General features: G+C 37.6%; 1 protein-coding gene across 1 annotated transcript in view; it reads right to left on the bottom strand.

Annotated features, from left to right (window-relative positions):
• LOC127946721 (N-acetyl-beta-glucosaminyl-glycoprotein 4-beta-N-acetylgalactosaminyltransferase 1-like) overlaps positions 1-20,374 on the bottom strand; it is a 174,007-nt gene that overhangs the window by 123,416 nt on the left and 30,217 nt on the right. Inside the window, exon 2 of the mRNA XM_052543449.1 lies at positions 3,313-3,422. Coding sequence (XP_052399409.1) covers positions 3,313-3,422 — 110 coding nt within the window. The remainder of the gene's footprint in view (positions 1-3,312; positions 3,423-20,374) is intronic.

Raw genomic sequence — 20,374 nt, 5'->3', positions numbered from 1 at the left:
TCTTTTTTGGGTGAACCATTTCTTTAAAATATATATTATAACAAATTTGTGAGCTATTCAAAGCACTCCGAAGTTAAAGTGTTGGGTAGTGTGTATGAAGCAGGACTCTTCCACATATTAGAACAAAGAAATGATAAAAGGATTGTCTAATATCATATGAGAGACGTGTATAATGTTAAAAAAAATATCCAAGAGAGTCCAATACATCCCTGAGGCTCCAGTCACATGGGCGCACAAACACACACACACACACACACACACACACACACACATACTGTTCTCTCCACCCTGAGTCTGTGTTATTGGTGTAAGGTTGGAAACGATCCAACAGTAGTGTACGGAGTAGACAGAGTTACCATGGAGACCAGTATCTGAGAGTGCAATGCTATATAACCCACAGTGCTTTGCTGAAAGATCCAGACCTTTAACCACTTCTGATTTTGAAGAATTACAAAACTATTACAATATTAATTTAACATGGCATTGGTTTGAGTCACATTTTCGAATCGGTGCACTCTAATTAGAACTGACTAGATATCATTCACTTAAATTTGCAGTGAAGGAAATCTAGTAGGTGGTTGTTATTAAAAGAATTTTGTGATATGAGTATACAATAGATTAATTTGTTTTAAGAGGCACTTTGCACATTCTTTTCTAGCTAAAATGCCTGTAGGTTTGATGATCTCATATCAAGTGACCATGAATATTTGGTACTTTTAAAAAAATATGTCACAATGCAGGATTATTTAAAAATAGGTGATTAAAAAGGGCAATAACACTAAAAGTGCCATAGGGCTAAATGTTTGCAAATATTTTACAGTATATTTTAAGTGTAATTACTGTATTAACTATTTAGCTATTTCTGGCAACCAGTAAGCTATTTTAATAGTGGAATAAAATGTTCAATAATTATATTCAATTATATTATATTAAACCATTATGTTAATCAAATATATTTGTTTTCTAATATTTCTAGAAGAAATTTAAACCAATTTTACCATAAATATGTATAAATCTTAAAGCACATTTACTAAAACCTTTCATTTTAGCCCTATAAAAAATGTTACGAACTATTTCCACACTTATTTCCACATAATAAATGAACTGTCAAGTGCTGCAGATTAATAGGCAACAGCTCGAAGGTGAAGATTGTATGTAGATGATTGCATGGGTATTAAATTAAGAACGGTTTCTAAATTTCTGGCAATAATTCGACATCATTCCTGAACTTCTGACTGAAAGAAAACTCTTTCGGGACAAACATTTCATGTAGAGCCTGCATGTGACATTGAGATGATGAAGCAGAACTAAACAGCAGTAATGTATTCACAGCACAGCACAGGAACTGATAGATGCATCTCCACACACATAAATCACTCCAGCAGCACAGCATCTGTCACAGACTCTCTGTTTGTCCACATCATCTTCTGCAATCTTCATTCCATTATGACTTGATAAATACTATCCTCGCAGCTTTAAAGCCATAGAATTAAAAATCCCATGCTATGCTTTGACGAACACAATTTGCTTTCGTTTGTTGACACATTTCCTATCGAAACACGATTCATAAATCTGCTTAAAGTCAATTATTTCAACTTGTGCACTGTGTAGATGACTTCAAAGCCAGCAGATATGAAGTATAAGTAAAATAATTATCTTTTTGTGCAAGATCCTGGAATATAAACATTTATATCTGTGCTTAATAATAAACTGAGGTTATTCGTTTGTATCCACATATGGAAATGCAACTGATTTTATTTGACACTGAGGTTTTATTGGTCCTGTGAGAGATGCGGAGAGCATTTGGACTAGCTTGTGAGTGACACTGATAGTACGCAGTGTGCTGGGCCGTGGGAGGGACGGAAATGCAGTGAAGGCTCTTTTGAGAAACATCTTGGACTAGCGCAAAGGCCATCAATCATTTAAGCTGGTTTGAACGGTATCTTATTCCAGACTGCATATCCTCATTTTCCAGAGCTTGAATTGACCTGATATATCCTCAGTAAGTGAGATAAAGTCAACTTTTTATGGATGCATGAATGGACTAAAAGAGCATCTTGCAAAAAGTAGCGTGTGTTTCAGATTTTCTCAAGACAGTTTTGTCATGGTTATGTTTGCTGCAAGATTTGGCTAAATATCACTTTTCGAATACTTTTCTACACATACTGCAAATCCACTCAGAATCCAGTCCTTTTTGTATTCACACTGCATCTGAATGTGAAAGTGGATTCAAATCTCTTTCCAGCCTCCAATTCACAATTATTCAAAGAGTGAAGGGGTGATTACTGCAAAAAAAATTCTAATATTAATAGAAAAAATATAATCAACTTAAACACAATTAGTTGAACTTTAGAGTGTTTTTTTTTTACTCAATTAGGACTTCATATGATTTTAACGTACAGTATCTTAATATCTATTTATATGTAATTTCATAATTACTGTATTTAAAATATGGTATTGCAAAATGTATATTATAAACCAAAATATATTTGAATGTAACTTATATTGAAACATGTTGTGTATTAAAACTGAGTTCTAATTACACATTTGTAATGATAAAACTGCAATTTATCACATGCACAACTTATACATTTAAAATATTTTAACTATAAATGTAATATCAAATGACACACAAGTTGTAAGATAATACTTTCTTATGTGCACATCAAAATACTAAAATGTACTAAATAATAATAAAGTGTAAGCATGACAACATATTATCAAAACAATGATTTAGAATGTTCTTTAAAGTTTTTAATCTGTCATATTACAAAGTGCACTTTTATATAAATGTGCTAAAGTTTTAAAGATTTAAAGTACACTACAAGTGCAGATTCAATACAATTGAGTGCACATCTTTTTTAAAGGGATCATATGATGCGATTTCAAGTTTTCCTTTCTCTTTGGAGTGTCGCAAGCTGTTCATGCATAGATCAAATCCTTAAGGTTGCAAAGATTAAAGTCTCAAACCCAAAGAGATATTCTATTTAAAAGTTAAGAATGATCCACACCCCCTTAAAACATCTTGTTCAAACACACCCCCACATGTCTACATCACTGTGTAGGAAGATTTGCATTGCATCATCAGAACGATGAGTTTTGTAAAAAACAACACGTTTCATAAGGCGGAGCATAGAGGAGCAACAATAATATACAGTATTTTGGAAAATAATGTGTTTTTTAATCGTAAACTGCATAAACACATTGCATTACACCAAATACACAAAATTAGGTTCTTTTTAGCAACATCCCTTTAAGCCCTCTATTTAATTTTTTTTTTATCATAAATTAAAAACAAACAAACAATCTTACTGCATTTTCTTCCTCCTGGCTGTTGCTGTCTTCACTTCTACGGTACTTGTCTGATGAACGCGAGTCTCTCTTACGACTGGTATCAGTTCCCTCCATCGGCCTCTCACCATCTGTAAATGAGACAATGACCGCACACATTCACTTTATATTGCATAAGAATTATTATTGGTTCTATATCATTACCATTTGTATTGCATACAGCACACTGAATCTATGAGCTTCCATTATAATGACTCTTCTGAGCAGTTGAAATAATTCTCAGAGAGAGATCAAGAGAATACATGGAAATGGCTACAGATGGGGTGCAAAATTAGCACTTAACAAGTGCCAGACACAAATAAAATCGCCTTTGGCAAGAGAATTAATACATAAATACCTCTCGTACACCTGAATGCCAGCAGCTGTGTTGGAAAGTATTATGAAAAATGCTTCAAGGAGGTCTTTGACCAAAGGTTGTTTATCAAAAAATATTTGCAAGCTACAACACTATGATTTCTTATTATATTCTTTAAACTACAGTCCAGTTAGCTGAAATGCCTTGCAGAACTGAACTTTGACTAAGCACAAGGTCTGGTCCACATAATAGCTTATTCAAGCCAAGATCTGGTTTTCAATGTTGTAGCAAGAAGTCCCCTTGTGTCACTGAATAAAAAATAAATACAAATAAAAATTTGCAAGTGAATAATGCAATAAGCGACACAATTGTGTGATCTTTGCATTCAATTGTGATCAAATGTGAGTTTCAAATGTAAACTCTTTTGTGTGTGTGTGTGTAACCATGTTGCACATTCAAATTTTCCAGTTCTCGCCACAGGCAAAAATGTTAAAACACTGTAACCATGCCGCTCACATACTCTGGTTTGAAACACCACAAACAAGTTACAGTATGTGAAAACTACTTCTTGCATTTTTTCGCAACACTTTCAATGTGAAATGTCCAGTAAGTAGTGCTAATCTTAAACAATTTGGCAACATTTCATTACACTGAATGTAGTATGTAATATCTGGGAAATTTTATATCTCAAGAGTGGCACTAAAGATTAACACTACCACGTATTAAAACAACGAAGGCTACCACAAACACAACACACTAAACAGCTGTGTTAACAAATCACTTTTGATGAACTATTCATTCCATTTAGCATGTTTATACAAGTTTCTGATTGTGTATTTTATATGTATTTTTGAAGGGAAATGATTGTCATTTTTATTTCATCTTTCCTAAAATGCCTGATAAAGTAGCGTTCATGAGCGCAGGGCTGTTTTGATTTCAGCCGTTGCCGAAACTGCTGTTTCTGCTGCTCTTAAAGTGCCTCCTGCTGGAAGAGAATAAGTTTGCACTTTCAATAAGTCTGCTGTTTTATATTTGCATTACAAACTGAGTTTACTAATCATGCTCTGTGGTAAAAGTGTTTTGAGGTACACAATATTGTGCATGGAATCTAGGGGTGCTCCGATCACGAACGGCCGATCGTTATGCGCATCTCGTCAGTAAAGCCGGTTCTCGTGATTTCACATAGAGCAGCTGTTACTACACAGAGCCGTTGTTAACTGAGAAGATGCGCCAAAAAACGCTGAAAATGAAGTGGATTTGCGTATCTTCTCTATTAACAACGGCTCTGTGTAGTAACAGCTGCTCTATGTGAAATCACGCACCTGATGGAATTAACCACTGATTAGAGAACCGGCTTTACTGACGAGATGCGCATTAACGATCGGCCGATCGTGATCGGAGCACCCCTAATGGAATCACACAAGAACAAATCTTTGATTGTTCTTTTTATAAAGTGATCATTTCCCCCTGTAATCATAATTTGTGTGAAAAAGAATAAAAGTTCTTAACGTTTTACTGCAACTAGTGTTCATTTCAACTGAAAACAGCAGATAATTAAATGCATTTTTGGAGTTGTGCAGACATGTACGTAGAGGAACAATTTTTGAATCAGCATTGGTTGTAAACTAATTAGCACTTTTAGAAAGCTATTCGGGCAATACAAATTTGACCAGAACTATCTGCTGCATATAAGGCAATCGTGCAAAAAAACAATTTTGGTTATGTATAACAAATATTTACAATATGTCCAGAAACCAGAAACTAGTGACGCTATAGGGCAGTGACACACTTCGGATGGATTATGGGATTATACTCAATTGACTGCCATTAGGAAATGAGGATCACTCAGGTGGCACATTGAAAAGCTAGAAGGATATTCTTGGAGGCGTGTTAACATCGACAGAGGGATAAAAGATATTTTCAACAGTCCAGACAAGGAGAGGGACTACAAGGTAAATAAGGCACACAATTCTGCCTTGACAGAAGCTCCTTATAAAAGGAAACTGTTTCAAGAGAATAAAATATTATTGCAAGAGTGTTATTGCCTGTGGGCTTATTATGACTTTAGCTCTTTACAAGCACAGTCACACATACACGGAGCTTAAACAGTGTTTGAAATGATGTTGTACTTTAACCAGAGGGAATAAGGCTATAACATATAATGAATGCTTCTATAATAAAAGATTCTCTTGATAACTACTGACTATGGGGAAAGGCATTTGTGGTCACAGCTTGGAGGTATAGGAGATATTACATATGCACTTGCATGTGCATAGTGTGTGTCACTGCAAATAAAAAAAGGTTGGTCCTCGAAATGAACAAATATTGTAAGACTGTGCTTCTGGGTTTCGTTTCACCATTTGGCTTACTGGAAGTATTTGGTACCATTTATTTTAATTTATGATCTTGCAGTAAGTCATTATTACAACATTATTTCACTGTGACAGTGTTCTTAGACTTTATACTGACCCCTACTTGTGTGGATGCAATATCACACAAATACAAAGGTTTTCAGGAAATGATGAGTGTAAAAGTACAAAAAATAATTGTATCTGTCAGTTAAGATTCATTTTTTTCCAAAGACAAAGAGTTAAAGGAAACATTTAATTAAGGTGCGCGAGTAGTATTTGTCTGGTCATGTGAATTCAACATGGCCGCCACCATAAGGAGGGACCCACATTGTGTAGAATAAAATGGCTTTTTCTGGGCTACTGACATGATGGGAGTCATCCTCTCATTTATTGTATTCTTTAAGTGTAAAACATTACTTCAAGGCGCTAAGTGTAAGCTACTATACTCCTTTGACATTTATTCTACCCAGAGTGAGGGATCAAATGTCAAGAAGATAAAATAACAAAGGAAAAGCTACCCCAGGAATACAAAACCGCAATCCTGAGTTGCTGGAAAAACTGTCAGGGCCACCCCAGGAATTCACTCAGTGGATTAAACAGGTTTCAATCTAAGACTTCTTTTTAAGACCTCTTTTAAAGGGTTAGTTCACCCAAATATTAAAATTACGTCAATAATAACTCACCCTCATGTCATTCCAAACCCGCAAGACCTCCGTTTATCTTCTGAACACAGTTTAAGATATTTTAGATTTAGTCAGAGAGCTCTCAGTCCCTCCATTGAAGCTGTGTGTACGGTATACTGTCCATGTCCAGAAAAGTAATAAAAACATCATCAAAGTAGTCCATGTGAAATCAGAGGGTCCGTTAGAATTTTTTGAAGCATCGAAAATACATTTTGGACCAAAAATAGAAAAAACTACAACTTTATTCAGCATTGTCTTCTCTTCCGGGTCTGTTCTGAGCGCGTTCACTGCAGTGTAACGATATCCGGTTCACGAACGAATCATTCGATGTAACCGGATCTTCTTGAACCAGTTCACCAAATCGAACTGAATCGTTTAAAATGGTTCACGTCTGACTGACTGAACTGCTGTGAAGAGAGGACTGTAGATGAACACCGAGCCGAGCCAGATAATGAACAGAAGACTGACTCGTTCATGAGTCAAGAACCATTTCTGTCAAACGTGTCCGATTCGAGAACCGAGGAGCTGATGATACTGCGTGTGTGATAATGTGTGGTCCTTACAGGTTTGGAACGACATGGGGGTGAGTCATTAATGACATCATTTTAATATTTGGATGAACTAACCCTTTAAGACCTGCACAACTAAAATTAAATCCTTATTAGCAGGGTACGGCAATATCTATAGTAACATATTAAACTGACCAACTTTTTAGAGATGTGTTGATGCCATGAAATTTAAAATCAACTTATTTTTCCCTTAAAATGATAAATTTTCTCAGTTTAAAAATTTGATTTGTCATCTATGTTGTATTCTGAATAAAATATTGAAATTTGAAACTTTACATCATTGCATTCTGTTTTTATTCACAATTAGTTTTTTGCAATTGGGTTTGAATCATGAAGTTACACAGAAACTGATAGCTTATGTTTCCTTCATAAATATACACGTCCTCTGCGGAGAGGAAATAAGCACAGCTTGATGTGCGGTTTATTTAACTTTATAGAGCTGAATCCTTGTGAGGCACACTGGTATTTATGAGCATGAGCATGGTGTGTTCAGATGTTTCAGAAAAAGAAAAATTGGCTTTCTGACCTTGTTTCTCAAATGTTTATGGGCTTGAATCAGTTAATTTAAAACAACAATAACTTGTCAATAACACAACATATCCTAACAATGCAGTAAATTTGGCATTTTAAACATTTGCCCTTTAAGGGAGTCTGTGCAAACGCAATTCCAATAGCATTTAATATAGTAAAAAAAAATGCTTAATTAGTAGCCAAACATCTTAAAAAGACTTCAAAGGTGTATTTAAATTACATACTGTAACAGGTCTCATGGATAAGCAGATGAGTCTTGAGAACTACTCTTGCAAGCATTTGGCCACAAGCTTTATTGCAGGAATGGAGGTGTGGATTGAGAGGAGGAAACTGTAAATGGAGAAATCTTCTACTGAATACGGTGAGGATTGAAAGAGGCTTCTGGATTTTGTATATATATGTATTAGTGGTTGGCCGTTATCGGCGTTAATGTGCTGCGTTAACGCCAGAATCTTATCGGGCGATAAAAAAAATATGGCCGTTAATCTATTCTCAAAGTTGGGTTGGGAGCTGGGTCTATTAAGCAAGCTATGATGACTTTCACCTTGATATTTTATATAACCAACTGGCTGAGGACAGCCTAAAAAGATGCTCAGGACAGTTGACGGGCCACTGCTGCGCATCGTCACTAAAGCTTATCTTTCTCACGTGTTGTTAAGCCGTAACGCTTTTCGATTTAAACATTAAAGCATCCAAACACAAGACGCGGAAAAGCTGAATGGAGTAGCTGGTTACTCGCGCATTGTGTTCGGTGCGCACGAGAGAGAGAGAGCCGCGTATCACGGACAGCGACACTGAACCGAGCTCTCTTCTGCGAAGAGAAAGGCGTCTCAAAACACTTGAACATCGAATTTGCTTATTTTTGCTCTTGTGCCGACAAATACATACAAAATATGTCAAAATATCCACCTTGGAAATTATGCTCGAAAAAACGGTCAGTTATTTCTTAAGTGAAAGTAAACAGTTGAGGAAACAAACGGGATGTGTATTATATTGGATGCGTTCATCGTCTCTTAAAGTGACCACGCCTAATTTAGCTACTGGCTGCTGTAATGTTAATCCAAGAAAATGAAAATCACTTACTGCTCTTGACTGAATTACTTTGTAGTTTTAACAGTCAAACCAAAAATTATTCAGACACCAGGTATAATTTTTGATATATATAGAAAAACTGTAATAATGTGAGAAATGTTGAAGGTGTCTGAATAAATGTAGGTTTGATTGTATATTTCATTTTTACATTGAAGACTATCCAGTGCTATTTTACATTTAATTATTTGGATTCTATTCCTTCAAACTTGAAAAAAACTTAAACATTGGTGTGAAACAGGCATAAGGCTTTCAAGCACTTTGTGATGCATTTTGGAAACAGGAGATCCTTTTCTAATGCACCATCTAGCTTGATAAACCCCTTCTCAAAGACTTACTGTTTGTCAATTTTATTTGGGTAACACACATATTATGAATGCCTTCGGCAGAATTCGAATGAGCCATTTTAATCTTGATTAATTTCAAGATCACAGTGATATTAATCTAGATTTAAAAAATTAATCTATGCCCACCACTTATAATATATATATATATATATATATATATATATATATATATATATATATATACATTCAGTACAGACCAAAAGTTTGGACACACCTTCTCATTCAAAGAGTTTTCTTTATTTTCATGACTATGAAAATTGTAGAGTCACACTGAAGGCATCAAGGACTATTTGAGCAAGAAGGAGAGTGTTGGGGTGATGCACCAGATGACCTGGCCTCCACAGTCACCGGACCTGAACCCAATCCAGATGGTTTAGGGGTGAGCTGGACCGCAGACAGAAGGCAAAAGGGCCAACAAGTGCTAAGCATCTCTCGGGGAACTCCTTCAAGACTGTTGGAAGACCATTTCAGGTGACTACCTCTTGAAGCTCATCAAGAGAATGCCAAGAGTGAGCAAAGCAGTAATCAAAGCAAAAGGTGGCTACTTTGAAGAACCTACAATATGACATATTTTCAGTTGTTTCACACTTTTTTGTTATGTATATAATTCCATATATAATTCCACATGTGTTAATTCATAGTTTTGATGCCTTCAGTGTGAATCTACAATTTTCATAGTCATGAAAATAAAGAAAACTCTTTGAATGAGAAGGTGTGTCCAAACTTTTGGTCTGTACTATATGCTTACAGCATAAAATAGAAGCTGCTTGGACCCTTAAATATCTTATTCAGATTCCCAGCAGAAATGCTAATTAACAGTGAGCTAAATGAGATCAATTTATTTCATTTCCACTGTACTAAACACATTATCACAATGTTTAGTAAGAGATAAAAAGGCAGCAAACAAATGGAAATGTCACAGCAGACTCTAAACATGAGGATTTGAACATTTTAATTGCACACATCATTGGAGATACAAGCTCTAATTAGTCCATTAACTTTACAGTGAATTGTAAGGGTAGAAAACAAGTTAGGAGGTCAATCATAATGTGTATTAGGAATCAATAATGGAGAGGAAAAGCTGAGAAATTCCATTTCAAGTTATTTCTGAAGTGATTTCTTATTATACAGTATTCTCCAATAGCCATGTTTTCATAGCCATAGCCCAGAAGTAGCACACCTGCTAGCTAACAGGTTGGCCAACCAATGAGGTGGCAAGTTTATCCCTCCATGAATTTTGATCTGTAATGTTAAAATCAGTAATATTAATTTAGCCTGTTAGCTTAGCATAGTTTAACTGGTTAAGCTCAACCAATGACAACATGTTGATCTACTATGACTAAGCCTAGACCTTGAATCTTGCATAGCTCAGAAAATTTACAGTAATTTGTTTGAACTAGTTACAGGAGCTGTAAACGTCACGTGACTATTTCACTGTGGTTTCTTGGGAAACTGACATCCTAGCAACACTGACTAGCTAATGGCACACACTTGGATTGAGCCGTGATGCTCACATGAGGACAAAAGTTTGTGTGCAGATTGTGACTTGATCCCCTTTAGGGACGGGATATTAGTACTGGTAAGTGTTTGCAAAGAATGAATAACTGACTAATCATTGAATTTTTATGATTTGTTACCATGACATATTAGATGGGGCCTTGTGATCCAAGTTGTAACTGCACATGGATGCTGTACATGGTAATATTCAGTACGGAACAGCACTCAGTCTTCTATTCGGAGGGGATGTAGCCTGCGTTCAAAAACAGCACAACTGATGTAACGTAATGGAACAGAACACAGGGGACACATAGTCAGTTGAACTACATTTATTTTTACCTTGACAAGCCATCTCGAAAACTCATCTGACGTATATGTGCTTTAACCAACTTTTATAAATAGCACAGGCAGAACTCGCACCATCAAACATTTTACTCCAGAGAAAAAGTTACAACTAGATGGTAGTATATATATTTGCCAAGTCCACCGCCCCGTCCTGATGCTTCTATTTGCAGGAGCAGATTCTGATAATACAATGCAGCAGGGCAGAAGAGTGAGCTCTTCAAATCTCCTTAATTTCCTGTAATCTGGGTCATAGATAATGGGCCAGGAGTCCCACATCCCCCTGGGCAGTACAAATACCTCGCTACACACACTCACACAGCTTAACAGGCTGCAACGCACACCCAACATAACACATGACGGTGCCCATTCACATCTCAGCTCTCTGAGATGCAGTAAAGAGGGTCCGTTTGCTGGAGTGCAGATATGTCACTCTCAGCGTGCAGTTTTCGCCATGGCTCTTTGGATCGACTGGATTAAATTAATTGAACATAAGCAGATCAAGCCAGTAAGCTTGATTAAATAATGATTAGTAGCTTAAAAACACTTTCGCTGCTTCAGTGGTGGAATGGAAAAGTGAGTGAGTTGCTTTCAGATGCAAGCGGAGCAGATGGCTGATGTGTGCGTTCATGCTGTTTGTTTGGTCTTGTCGGTGACAAAATGAAAGCTGATATGCTCTTTGGGGTTGGGGTGGGGGGATAAGGATCCTACTCTTGTCCCCTCAAGTCTCGTCTCGGTGACTTTTCTCTCCTCCTCTCCTCAGCACCCTTGTCTCTCCTCTTTGCATATCCTTTTATTGCATCTATCCCCTCTCCTCATCTTTTGACTCCTCTCTTTAGATCTCCCCTCGCCTCCTTTCTTTTGCTCTTCTATCCATCCATCACTCTCAGTTCCTTATCTCTCTTCATCATCACTCAACTCCTCATCTCCTCTTGTCTGTACTCTCATATTTTGACTCCTGTACATTTGGTCTACCCTTACCTCTTCATTGTTTGACTTCTCTCATCTCCTTCCTCATCTCGTCTCAAATGTACAATTTTTTTTACTTCTATCATTTCTGTTGTCATATCTTCCTCTATCTTTCGTTTATATCACCTCACAACCCACCCTCATAATTTGACTCCCCTTTCTCTGTTTATATTGTCTCACCTCATCTTTCGACTCTTCACCTCCTTTCTCTTCATATCGTCACCTCCTCTCCTCGTATTTCAACTCCACTTTTCTTTCTTGATCTTTCCACTCACCTTCTTCCCCAACAGAATCCTCTCAACTCCTCATCATTCGACTCCTCACATCTCATCTCCTCTACTCATCTTGTTTTTCTTTCTCTCTCTCCAACTTGTCTCTCCTTTACTCTTTCATTTTGTATTCAAATGTAACCCATCTCTGCTCCTCATTTCTGGTATAATTTGTCCAACCTTGATTGCTCCCCCTCCTCATCTCATCTTGCCATCTTGCTTGTCTATGCTCTTTATCCCCTTTCCCCCATTTTCATCTCCTATCACTCTTTCACCGCATCTTTCCCCTCTTTCTCCTTTCTTATAAGTTCAACATCCCTTCTCTCCTCTAATTTGCATGGCTTTTCTTTCCAATTTTTTCATCTGGGAAGTTTTATTTTGGATTGGCCTGGTCTGCTCTTGATGCTAACAGGGCCCAAAGCTTTGGAAACCCACTGCCCAGCAAACCAGACTGGGGAAGCAAAATATTTCCATTAAATGGAATAACACCTGAAGGACTGAGGTGGGCTAAACACTTCCTTCCACACAAACAAGTCCTCTCACAGAGAAGAGGAAGTCTCATCAGAATGAGGTATGCGCAGCACAGACGCCTTACATACAAACACACATAAACACATTTAGCAGCCAAACCAGTACTTGGCGCTCAGATCAGTGTTAGGTTTGTTAAGGGACAGGACGGAGGGCCAGTCTCCAAACCCTGTGAATAAAGTCCAGCCTCTCATCACTTCATACAAAGAGAACTATTTACCTCCAGCCCACTACTGATACAGATGACAGTGATTTTAACTCTCTCTCACATACTGCCCAGTGTTAAACAGGGAGAGAAGTGTTTGTCCTAATTTGGTGCGGTTCGATTGGTTAGGTGAGAAAGCAGCAATCGCACTCGGGGTGCGGACTAAAAGCAGACCAAACAAGCATACCGAGACCTGCTTGAAGAGGTGGTCTCGGCACGCTTTCAAACGAACTCTGGAGCGGTTCGATTGTGGTGAGAATGTGACCCGACCTCGAACAGACCCAACTGCAAAAAGTACTGATAATTTTTGGACTAAACCAGCTGCCGTAGTCAAGTGCGCTGTGCATTATGGGATGAGGAAGTGTTTGTTGACAGTTTGCGCTTTAGCATGGCAGCCCGTGGACAAACTTGGAGTAGTGAGGAGGTGCGGAGCCTCATAGAAATTTGGTCTGATGACCATGAGCATGTCAGAGTTAAGACGAATTAATGCACGCCTCCGCTTGAAGTTACGCGCGATTCCCGCTCGCCGTTTGCAGTGCATTATAACGTTGTTTTCAAGCTGCATCCGCGCTTCATTATAGATATGTATTTTTTGCATATTGTGGTGTATACAAACAATGTAATAGATTATGGCCAGGGACAAAACCAGCCCGCATAGTCGTGTTGTCGTGTAGTTGTGTTGTCTCCGTGTTGTTTGCTGACTTTTCTTCTTATGTTGGAATTTTCACACACGTAAATTCTGACCAATCGAAAAGCAGTTTAGGAAATACGCCATGGCCAATTATGTAAATGTTGTCATGTGACTGCATTTTGGTTCGTTTCAACTGGTACGGACCAAAGCAATCAGTGTGGTGTGAAAAGGAACCAAAAAAGCTGAAAAATGCTACAATGTATTTGTTTGCCCTTGGTTCGGACCAAATTAATCGAACTAAAGATGTGAAAGCACCCCAAGACTCTTTGGTGCCCCTAGGCAATGACACCTTGAGTGCTCAGTGGTTCACGCAACAATTTTAAATATTGTTAGTGAAAATATTTATGAGATGGTACATGAGATTGAGTAGCCTATATTTTTCCAAATGTCTCCTTTTGTAATCCACTAAAAAATAACATACAGATCCAGTAGACAAGGTTGTGATGACAAAGCCTTCTGAAAAAAGGCTCTTGAACTAATTATAACTTGAGCGCTGAATTTTAGACTGCTGTGAAAAACGAGAAATGAGATGTGAGATCTACCATCAAACACTGTGAAAAACAATGGAAAAGCAGTACAGTGGGATACACAAATGTGTTCTGTCACACCACGTCTCCAACAACTTGTGCCAGTCTATACTGGATGTGTTCATTTCGAATCCATTTGTCCTGTTGGGAATGTTCAATCCAGCAATGATGTGCAAATGTAAACGATATCTCTGATTATACCGAGCTCTGTTTGTTTTTCATAATAAAGCGAATGTAAGGATGGTGTTTAAATGAGAGTGTGCATAGATGACAGTATGCAGAAAGAGAAAGGCTGTCCAGATGTAGTCTCCAGGCACATTTGATAGCACTGAGCTCTCCTGTGAAGGTTAATCATGCCCTTACTCAAATCAAGCAGACACAAAGGAGAGGTCTATTCAACTAGAGAAAGAGAATGTTCAATTATTGTTTTGTTTTTTAAAACATTGAGTTCCTCTCTCATTTGCAATGCAACAGTGCAAGTATCAATGAGGGTAAAAACTTAAAGTAGCCTCAAAATATTGTATAAAATCTTAGCAAAAGGAAGAGATCCGGACAATTCAACCAATAAAGCATCAAAATATCACTAGCCAAATAGCTAGCTGAAGTGTCACATTTAGCAGTTTCTAGTAAATTTTTGCACATATTGCAGGTTTTTTTTTTATGCATGTTGGTTGTGTTGCAGTAGAAAAAAACTAATGAACAGGTGAAGCATAATGTTTCTGAGTAGGGAGAGATGATTCACAATTGCAAAGACCTTTGTCACCCCCTTTGTGATTACTGGATCGGCCACCAGCAAATAGCTTTTGATTGCTGAATGGCTTGGAATACAGCATTGTCTCTCACTCGCTGATTATAATGATTTCAGAGTCATTATGACGTTTCTTATTGTTTTGTATCGGGTGTGAGCAGAGCTCTCCAGGGTTTTGGAGTCAGCAGAACTCAGTTCTCAGCAGTTCTCTCTCTGGGAAGTGAATAAAGCGCATTTATTGTAAGCAGGGATGAACGTTTCCATGGTATGAAATCCACAACCCAAGGTGAAATGAAAGCTTAACTCCGTACAAGATGACACGGTTGAGCCACAGAAAATACACTGAATTTATCGATGCCTAAATCAGGAAGGTTAACATTCATGGTAATCATTACAACAGCGATTCTGTCCAGTCCCATTAATAAAGGGTTACATGATACTAAAATACAAAAGGTCATCTGTTTTCTAACATTAATTTATCAGAAGATGATGTAATAAAGAAACTGAAGATGTAGGGCCCTATCATACACCCGGTACAATGTGGCACTGGGCATGGCGCAAGTGTTTTTTGTTAGTTTCACATCCTGTGCCACGTTGTTTAAATGCATTTGTGCCAATTTGTGTATCCATGGGCGAGCTGGTCTGACAATGAGGTGTGTTCAGGCGCATTGTTGGTGCGTTGCTATTTTGAGGCAACTGAAATAGACTGCTTCATCGACCAACTGAAACCTAGTCTAAATTCAAAGGCACAATATTTCTTTACTTGTTTTTTGTTAATTAAAGAGTGCGTTAGTAATATGTTCCTATAGGTGGGTGAACAACGCACGTACACTTTGCTTATTACATACACATGGATGCGCAGCAGCACACGAATATGCCGTATTTTAAAAATGAAAGAATTACATTGTAAAAGATTATTATTGTGCCCCGTGGGTAGTCTTACGTGTCTTAGTGCTTGTCCAACTAGACACAGCTGCAATGAGCACAGCAGATATTTTACAGATATTTGTCATTGGTTTGTTCCTCTACTTGCTCACAAAGAAATCTCACTGGTCCAAAATGTACATTGTGCCTTTGTCAGAAGCAGAAATTAAAAAAAAATCTCGTCCCTTCAAATGAAAGTCAGTGGGGTTCAATGCTGCTTTCTCATTAAATTCTTTGAAGATCAAATGATCTGAACTATGCTGTCTATAATAATAGCTCTATAAACAGCTATATACCTCTAAAATAGGATGGGTCCAATCCAGCTCCTAGAGGACCAATGTCCAGCTCACCTGTCTCTAGGGCTGTGCTCATATACCCTATATTGTGTACTATTTGAAGGGTCTGCCATTTGTAGTGGTGTCCAAAACCCTATTGGATATTATCAAGTGGGGGAGTCGTGGCCTAATGGTTAGAGAGTCGGACTCCCAATCGAAAGGTTGTGAGTTCGAGTCCCGGGCCGGCAGGAATTGTGGGTGGGGGGAGTGCATGTACAGTTCTCTCTCCACCTTCAATACCATGACTTAGGTTCCCTTGAGCAAGGCATCGAACCCCCAACTACTCCTCGGGCAGCCGCAGCATAAAAAATGGCTGCCCACTGCTCCGGGTGTGTGTGTGTGTGTGTGTGTGTGTATGTGTGTGTGCACTTGGGTTACATATTCTGAGTATGAGTCACCATACTTGGCTGAATGTCACTTCACTCACTTTAGAAGTTCATTCAATTCATCCAAATTTGTGGAGTATATTAGTGGAACAATGTGAATGCTGAACATGAATACTGAATGAGGGTATAGGAAGTGATTTTGGATACAGCAAAGTAATCCTGGAGACCATGACTAAACTCTGCAGGTCAGTGGTCCTTCAGGAACAGGAACGGATACCGCTGCTTTAACCTTAGACTATATGTAAACAGATGTTTCATATGTTTTTATTGTTGTCTCCCAAAGACATTAAGGATTTTTTGGAGAAACATCCGGGACAAAGTGTTCTGGGCTATAAAAGAGCAACCTCTGAGCCATAATATCATCCTCTGGGTGTGATTGTGGTGGTTTTATAAATACATTGATACACAAGCATAATACCATACACATTTTATATACAAATGCAGATTTATGGCCATGGCAGGTGTTTATCCCAATGTCTGCCTCTTCTTTCTCTTATAGTCTGTCTCCAGAGATTCTCTTGAGCACCTGTAGACAGCAGCCGTCATGGCAGTCTCACACATCACATTATTAACGAGGTCCTGTCCTTCTACACACCTTGCTGTCACCGGACTCATACACAATCACACACAATACAATATAATCTCCAGACAAATGGCAAATCTTGCTCTTCCACCATCACTCCCTAAAACATATCCCTATATACTTCCTCTTTAGGCCTTACCAGAAGTCTGGAGTTTCACAATCTGGATGCCAAATGAAGCCAAACATCATTTTTAAAAATCCTAAAATGTAGGGTGTTGAAGTCCAGTTTACAAGGGATTCTTAGCGGTTGCTAGTGTGTTGCTATGTTGTGAATGGTTTCTTAAATGTTACTATGAGACTGCTTTGATGTTGTGAGTGGTTGCCAGGTCATTGCTATGTGGTTATTAAGGTGTTCTTAATAGTCCAATGTGTAGCAATGTAATTGTTATGGATTGTGTGTGGTTGCTGGGGTGCTGTTAAACTTTGAGCATTTTGAGTGGTCGCTAGGGTATTACTATGCAGTTGTGAAGTTATCTTAAGTGTTGCTATATTATTTCTAGTGTGAGTGGTTCTCAAGAAACTGTTATTCAGTTGCTAGGGTGTTTTATGTGGATTTGCAAACATTAATGTTGCTACACCATTTCAATGTTACTACAGTGTTGTGGGTGGTTGCCAAGTTATTTTGTGTGGTTGCTAGGGTATTGTAATTAAGATACAAAGGGGTTATAGGTGGTTGCTAGTGTGATGTTAAGTAGTTCCTAAATATTCTCAGTGGTTTATAACATGTTGCTATGCACCTGCTTAGATGTTGAGGGTGGTTGCCAGGGCATTGCAACACTGTTGATAAGGTGTTATGAGTAAATTAGAGTGTAAATATGCAATTGTTAGGCTGTTGTGTGTGGTTGCCAGGGTGCAGTTACAGAGCATTTTAAGTGGTTGCTAGGGGGTCATTATGAAGTTGTTAGGGTGACATAAGTTGTTCACAGGACATTGTTATACAGTTGCTAAGGTGTTTTGATTGCTACATGATTATTTGGTTTTCTGAATAGTTTAGTGGGTAGCTTTACAATTGCTAGGGTATTGTGAATGGTTGCCAGGGCATTGTTATACAGTTGCTAGGTTATTCTGAGTGTGTCACATCTGGTTCTTTTTCTAAAGAACTCCAAAAATGGGACAAAACTGTGTTAACATAAACCGAACCACGCATTGCCACCCAATGGAGAGTGGATCTGTTTATTCAAGGCCAAGAAGTGCACCGGACCATTCATGCATGCAGACATATCACTGCTCTCTCGACAGAAGGCTCACATGCAAATGCCTACCAATCCTGTAGAAATACTGAGAAATTGACAAAGGATTTCTACTGCCACCGTCTCCCTGTGGCTGAAACGGCTCATTTGAGAGAGAGAGAGAGAGAGAGAGAGAGAGAGAGAGAGGATGGGGTGGGAGGTGAGCTAATTGATGTCCCTTCATTCCCCACAGAGCAGCTCTGGCCTGTCTATCATGCTGTCAGCCTGAATGCATCCTGGAGAAAAGACTAGACAAGAAAAATAGAGGTCCTTTCCTTCAGCTTCGGCAGTCTGGAACAACCTCTAACAGCGGGCAGGCCATCCAGACAGGCAATTCTGCTGTTAGACCCCATATAGCAGTCAACCAATTATTCTCCACCAAATACTTTTCCTGAAAGACTCGACTAGACGCGCTGCACAAAACACGCACACAAAAAAGATCGCTTACTTTAGGGTCAGCTTACTGAGAGGGTTTCATATGGAGCTGTTGGCCTATTCACATCAAGTCCAAGTGGTTCACAAGAAAGAAACATGCAAGACAAGATTACAGCACAGAACGATGACTCTCTATGAACTGCTGTTCAATGATGTTGTGTTTAGAGAGAAAAAAAAAGGAAAAAAAAAAAAAAAAAATATATATATATATATATATATATATATATATATATATATATATATATATATATATGAAAAAAAATTGCACATGTCCCCTAATTAACAAACAAAACAAAAATCTTTCATTTAAAAAATATCTTTAAACAATTCTCACATAATTTTAAACAATTTATGTTAGAAATTATTTTATGAAAAATGCATTGTATGTGTATGACTGAAGAATGTGTACTTATGTAAAGTACACTTTTTACAATGTAATTATTTAAATATTGCATTGGAATTTCATACTTTGTTTTGATTTTTATTTTAGTGAACATTTTCGTAATTTCATATTTTTTTGTTTCAGTTCATTTTTTACATTTTTAAATGTCTATATAGTTTTTCAGTGTAAGATTCAGTTTATTTAGTTTAAGTAATTTTTGAATTTCAAATCAGCAACTAGCTGAAATAATATACTTTTAAAAATGAATGTATATTTTAAGTAATGAAAGTGTTTTTATGGTTTCATAACCCAGCAATACACATTTATTTAAATTGTTACACTTTACCATTTTTTTGTTAAATAACCGTTTAGTTGTTTTTGTCTTTGTATTGTTTTTTTGTCTACTTAAAGGGACAGTTTAGTCAAATATGAAAATTCTGTCATAATTTACTTATGCAACTCATGTCTTTCCAAACCTGTCTGCATTTCTTTCTACTGTGCAACACAAACAAAAATGACTGGTTTTGTTTTTATTGTTTTTAGTCCATACAGGTCTGGTGTTATTTTGGACTCCACTGACTTTCATTGTATGGACCAAAAAGCTGAAATGCTCTTCAAAATAACTTCTTTTGTATTCCACAGTTGAAAGTAAGTTTAGCAGACATTCTGACAAAGTGTATGTACAGTACTTACTGGCTCTACCGATATGTCAAGAATTTCTGTTATATCAGGTATATTTTATTAAATCATCATTAATACAGAAGTCAAGTGCATGTTTATAAAACAAAGAAGGCTTGGTGTAATTCATCAGGCATTTATGAAGACTGTACTATTGAAACATGATTCTAATTCACTTTCCATCACCTGAACAAATAATGAATACTATAAAGTGTGATTAGCTGATGTAAAAAAGGGCTCTGTAAAGGTGAAGTATAACCTCCGCTGTGTGTGTCCTCTTCAAATCGCTTCATATTGGTTCATAAGGACACCAGGTCACACACACAGCAAATGCTGAAATGCTCAGTGTGCAAATGCAAATTTTTGTGTGGGATGTGAGCAGGTGGTGAGACCGAGCTGTGCATCTGAATAAGAAAGAAAATAACAAATG

Source organism: Carassius gibelio, chromosome A25, assembly GCF_023724105.1.
Source record: "Carassius gibelio isolate Cgi1373 ecotype wild population from Czech Republic chromosome A25, carGib1.2-hapl.c, whole genome shotgun sequence".
NCBI classification, from domain to species: Eukaryota; Metazoa; Chordata; class Actinopteri; order Cypriniformes; family Cyprinidae; genus Carassius; species Carassius gibelio.
The sequence above is the reverse complement of the archived record's forward strand: the minus strand, read 5'-3'. Positions and strand labels throughout refer to the sequence as shown.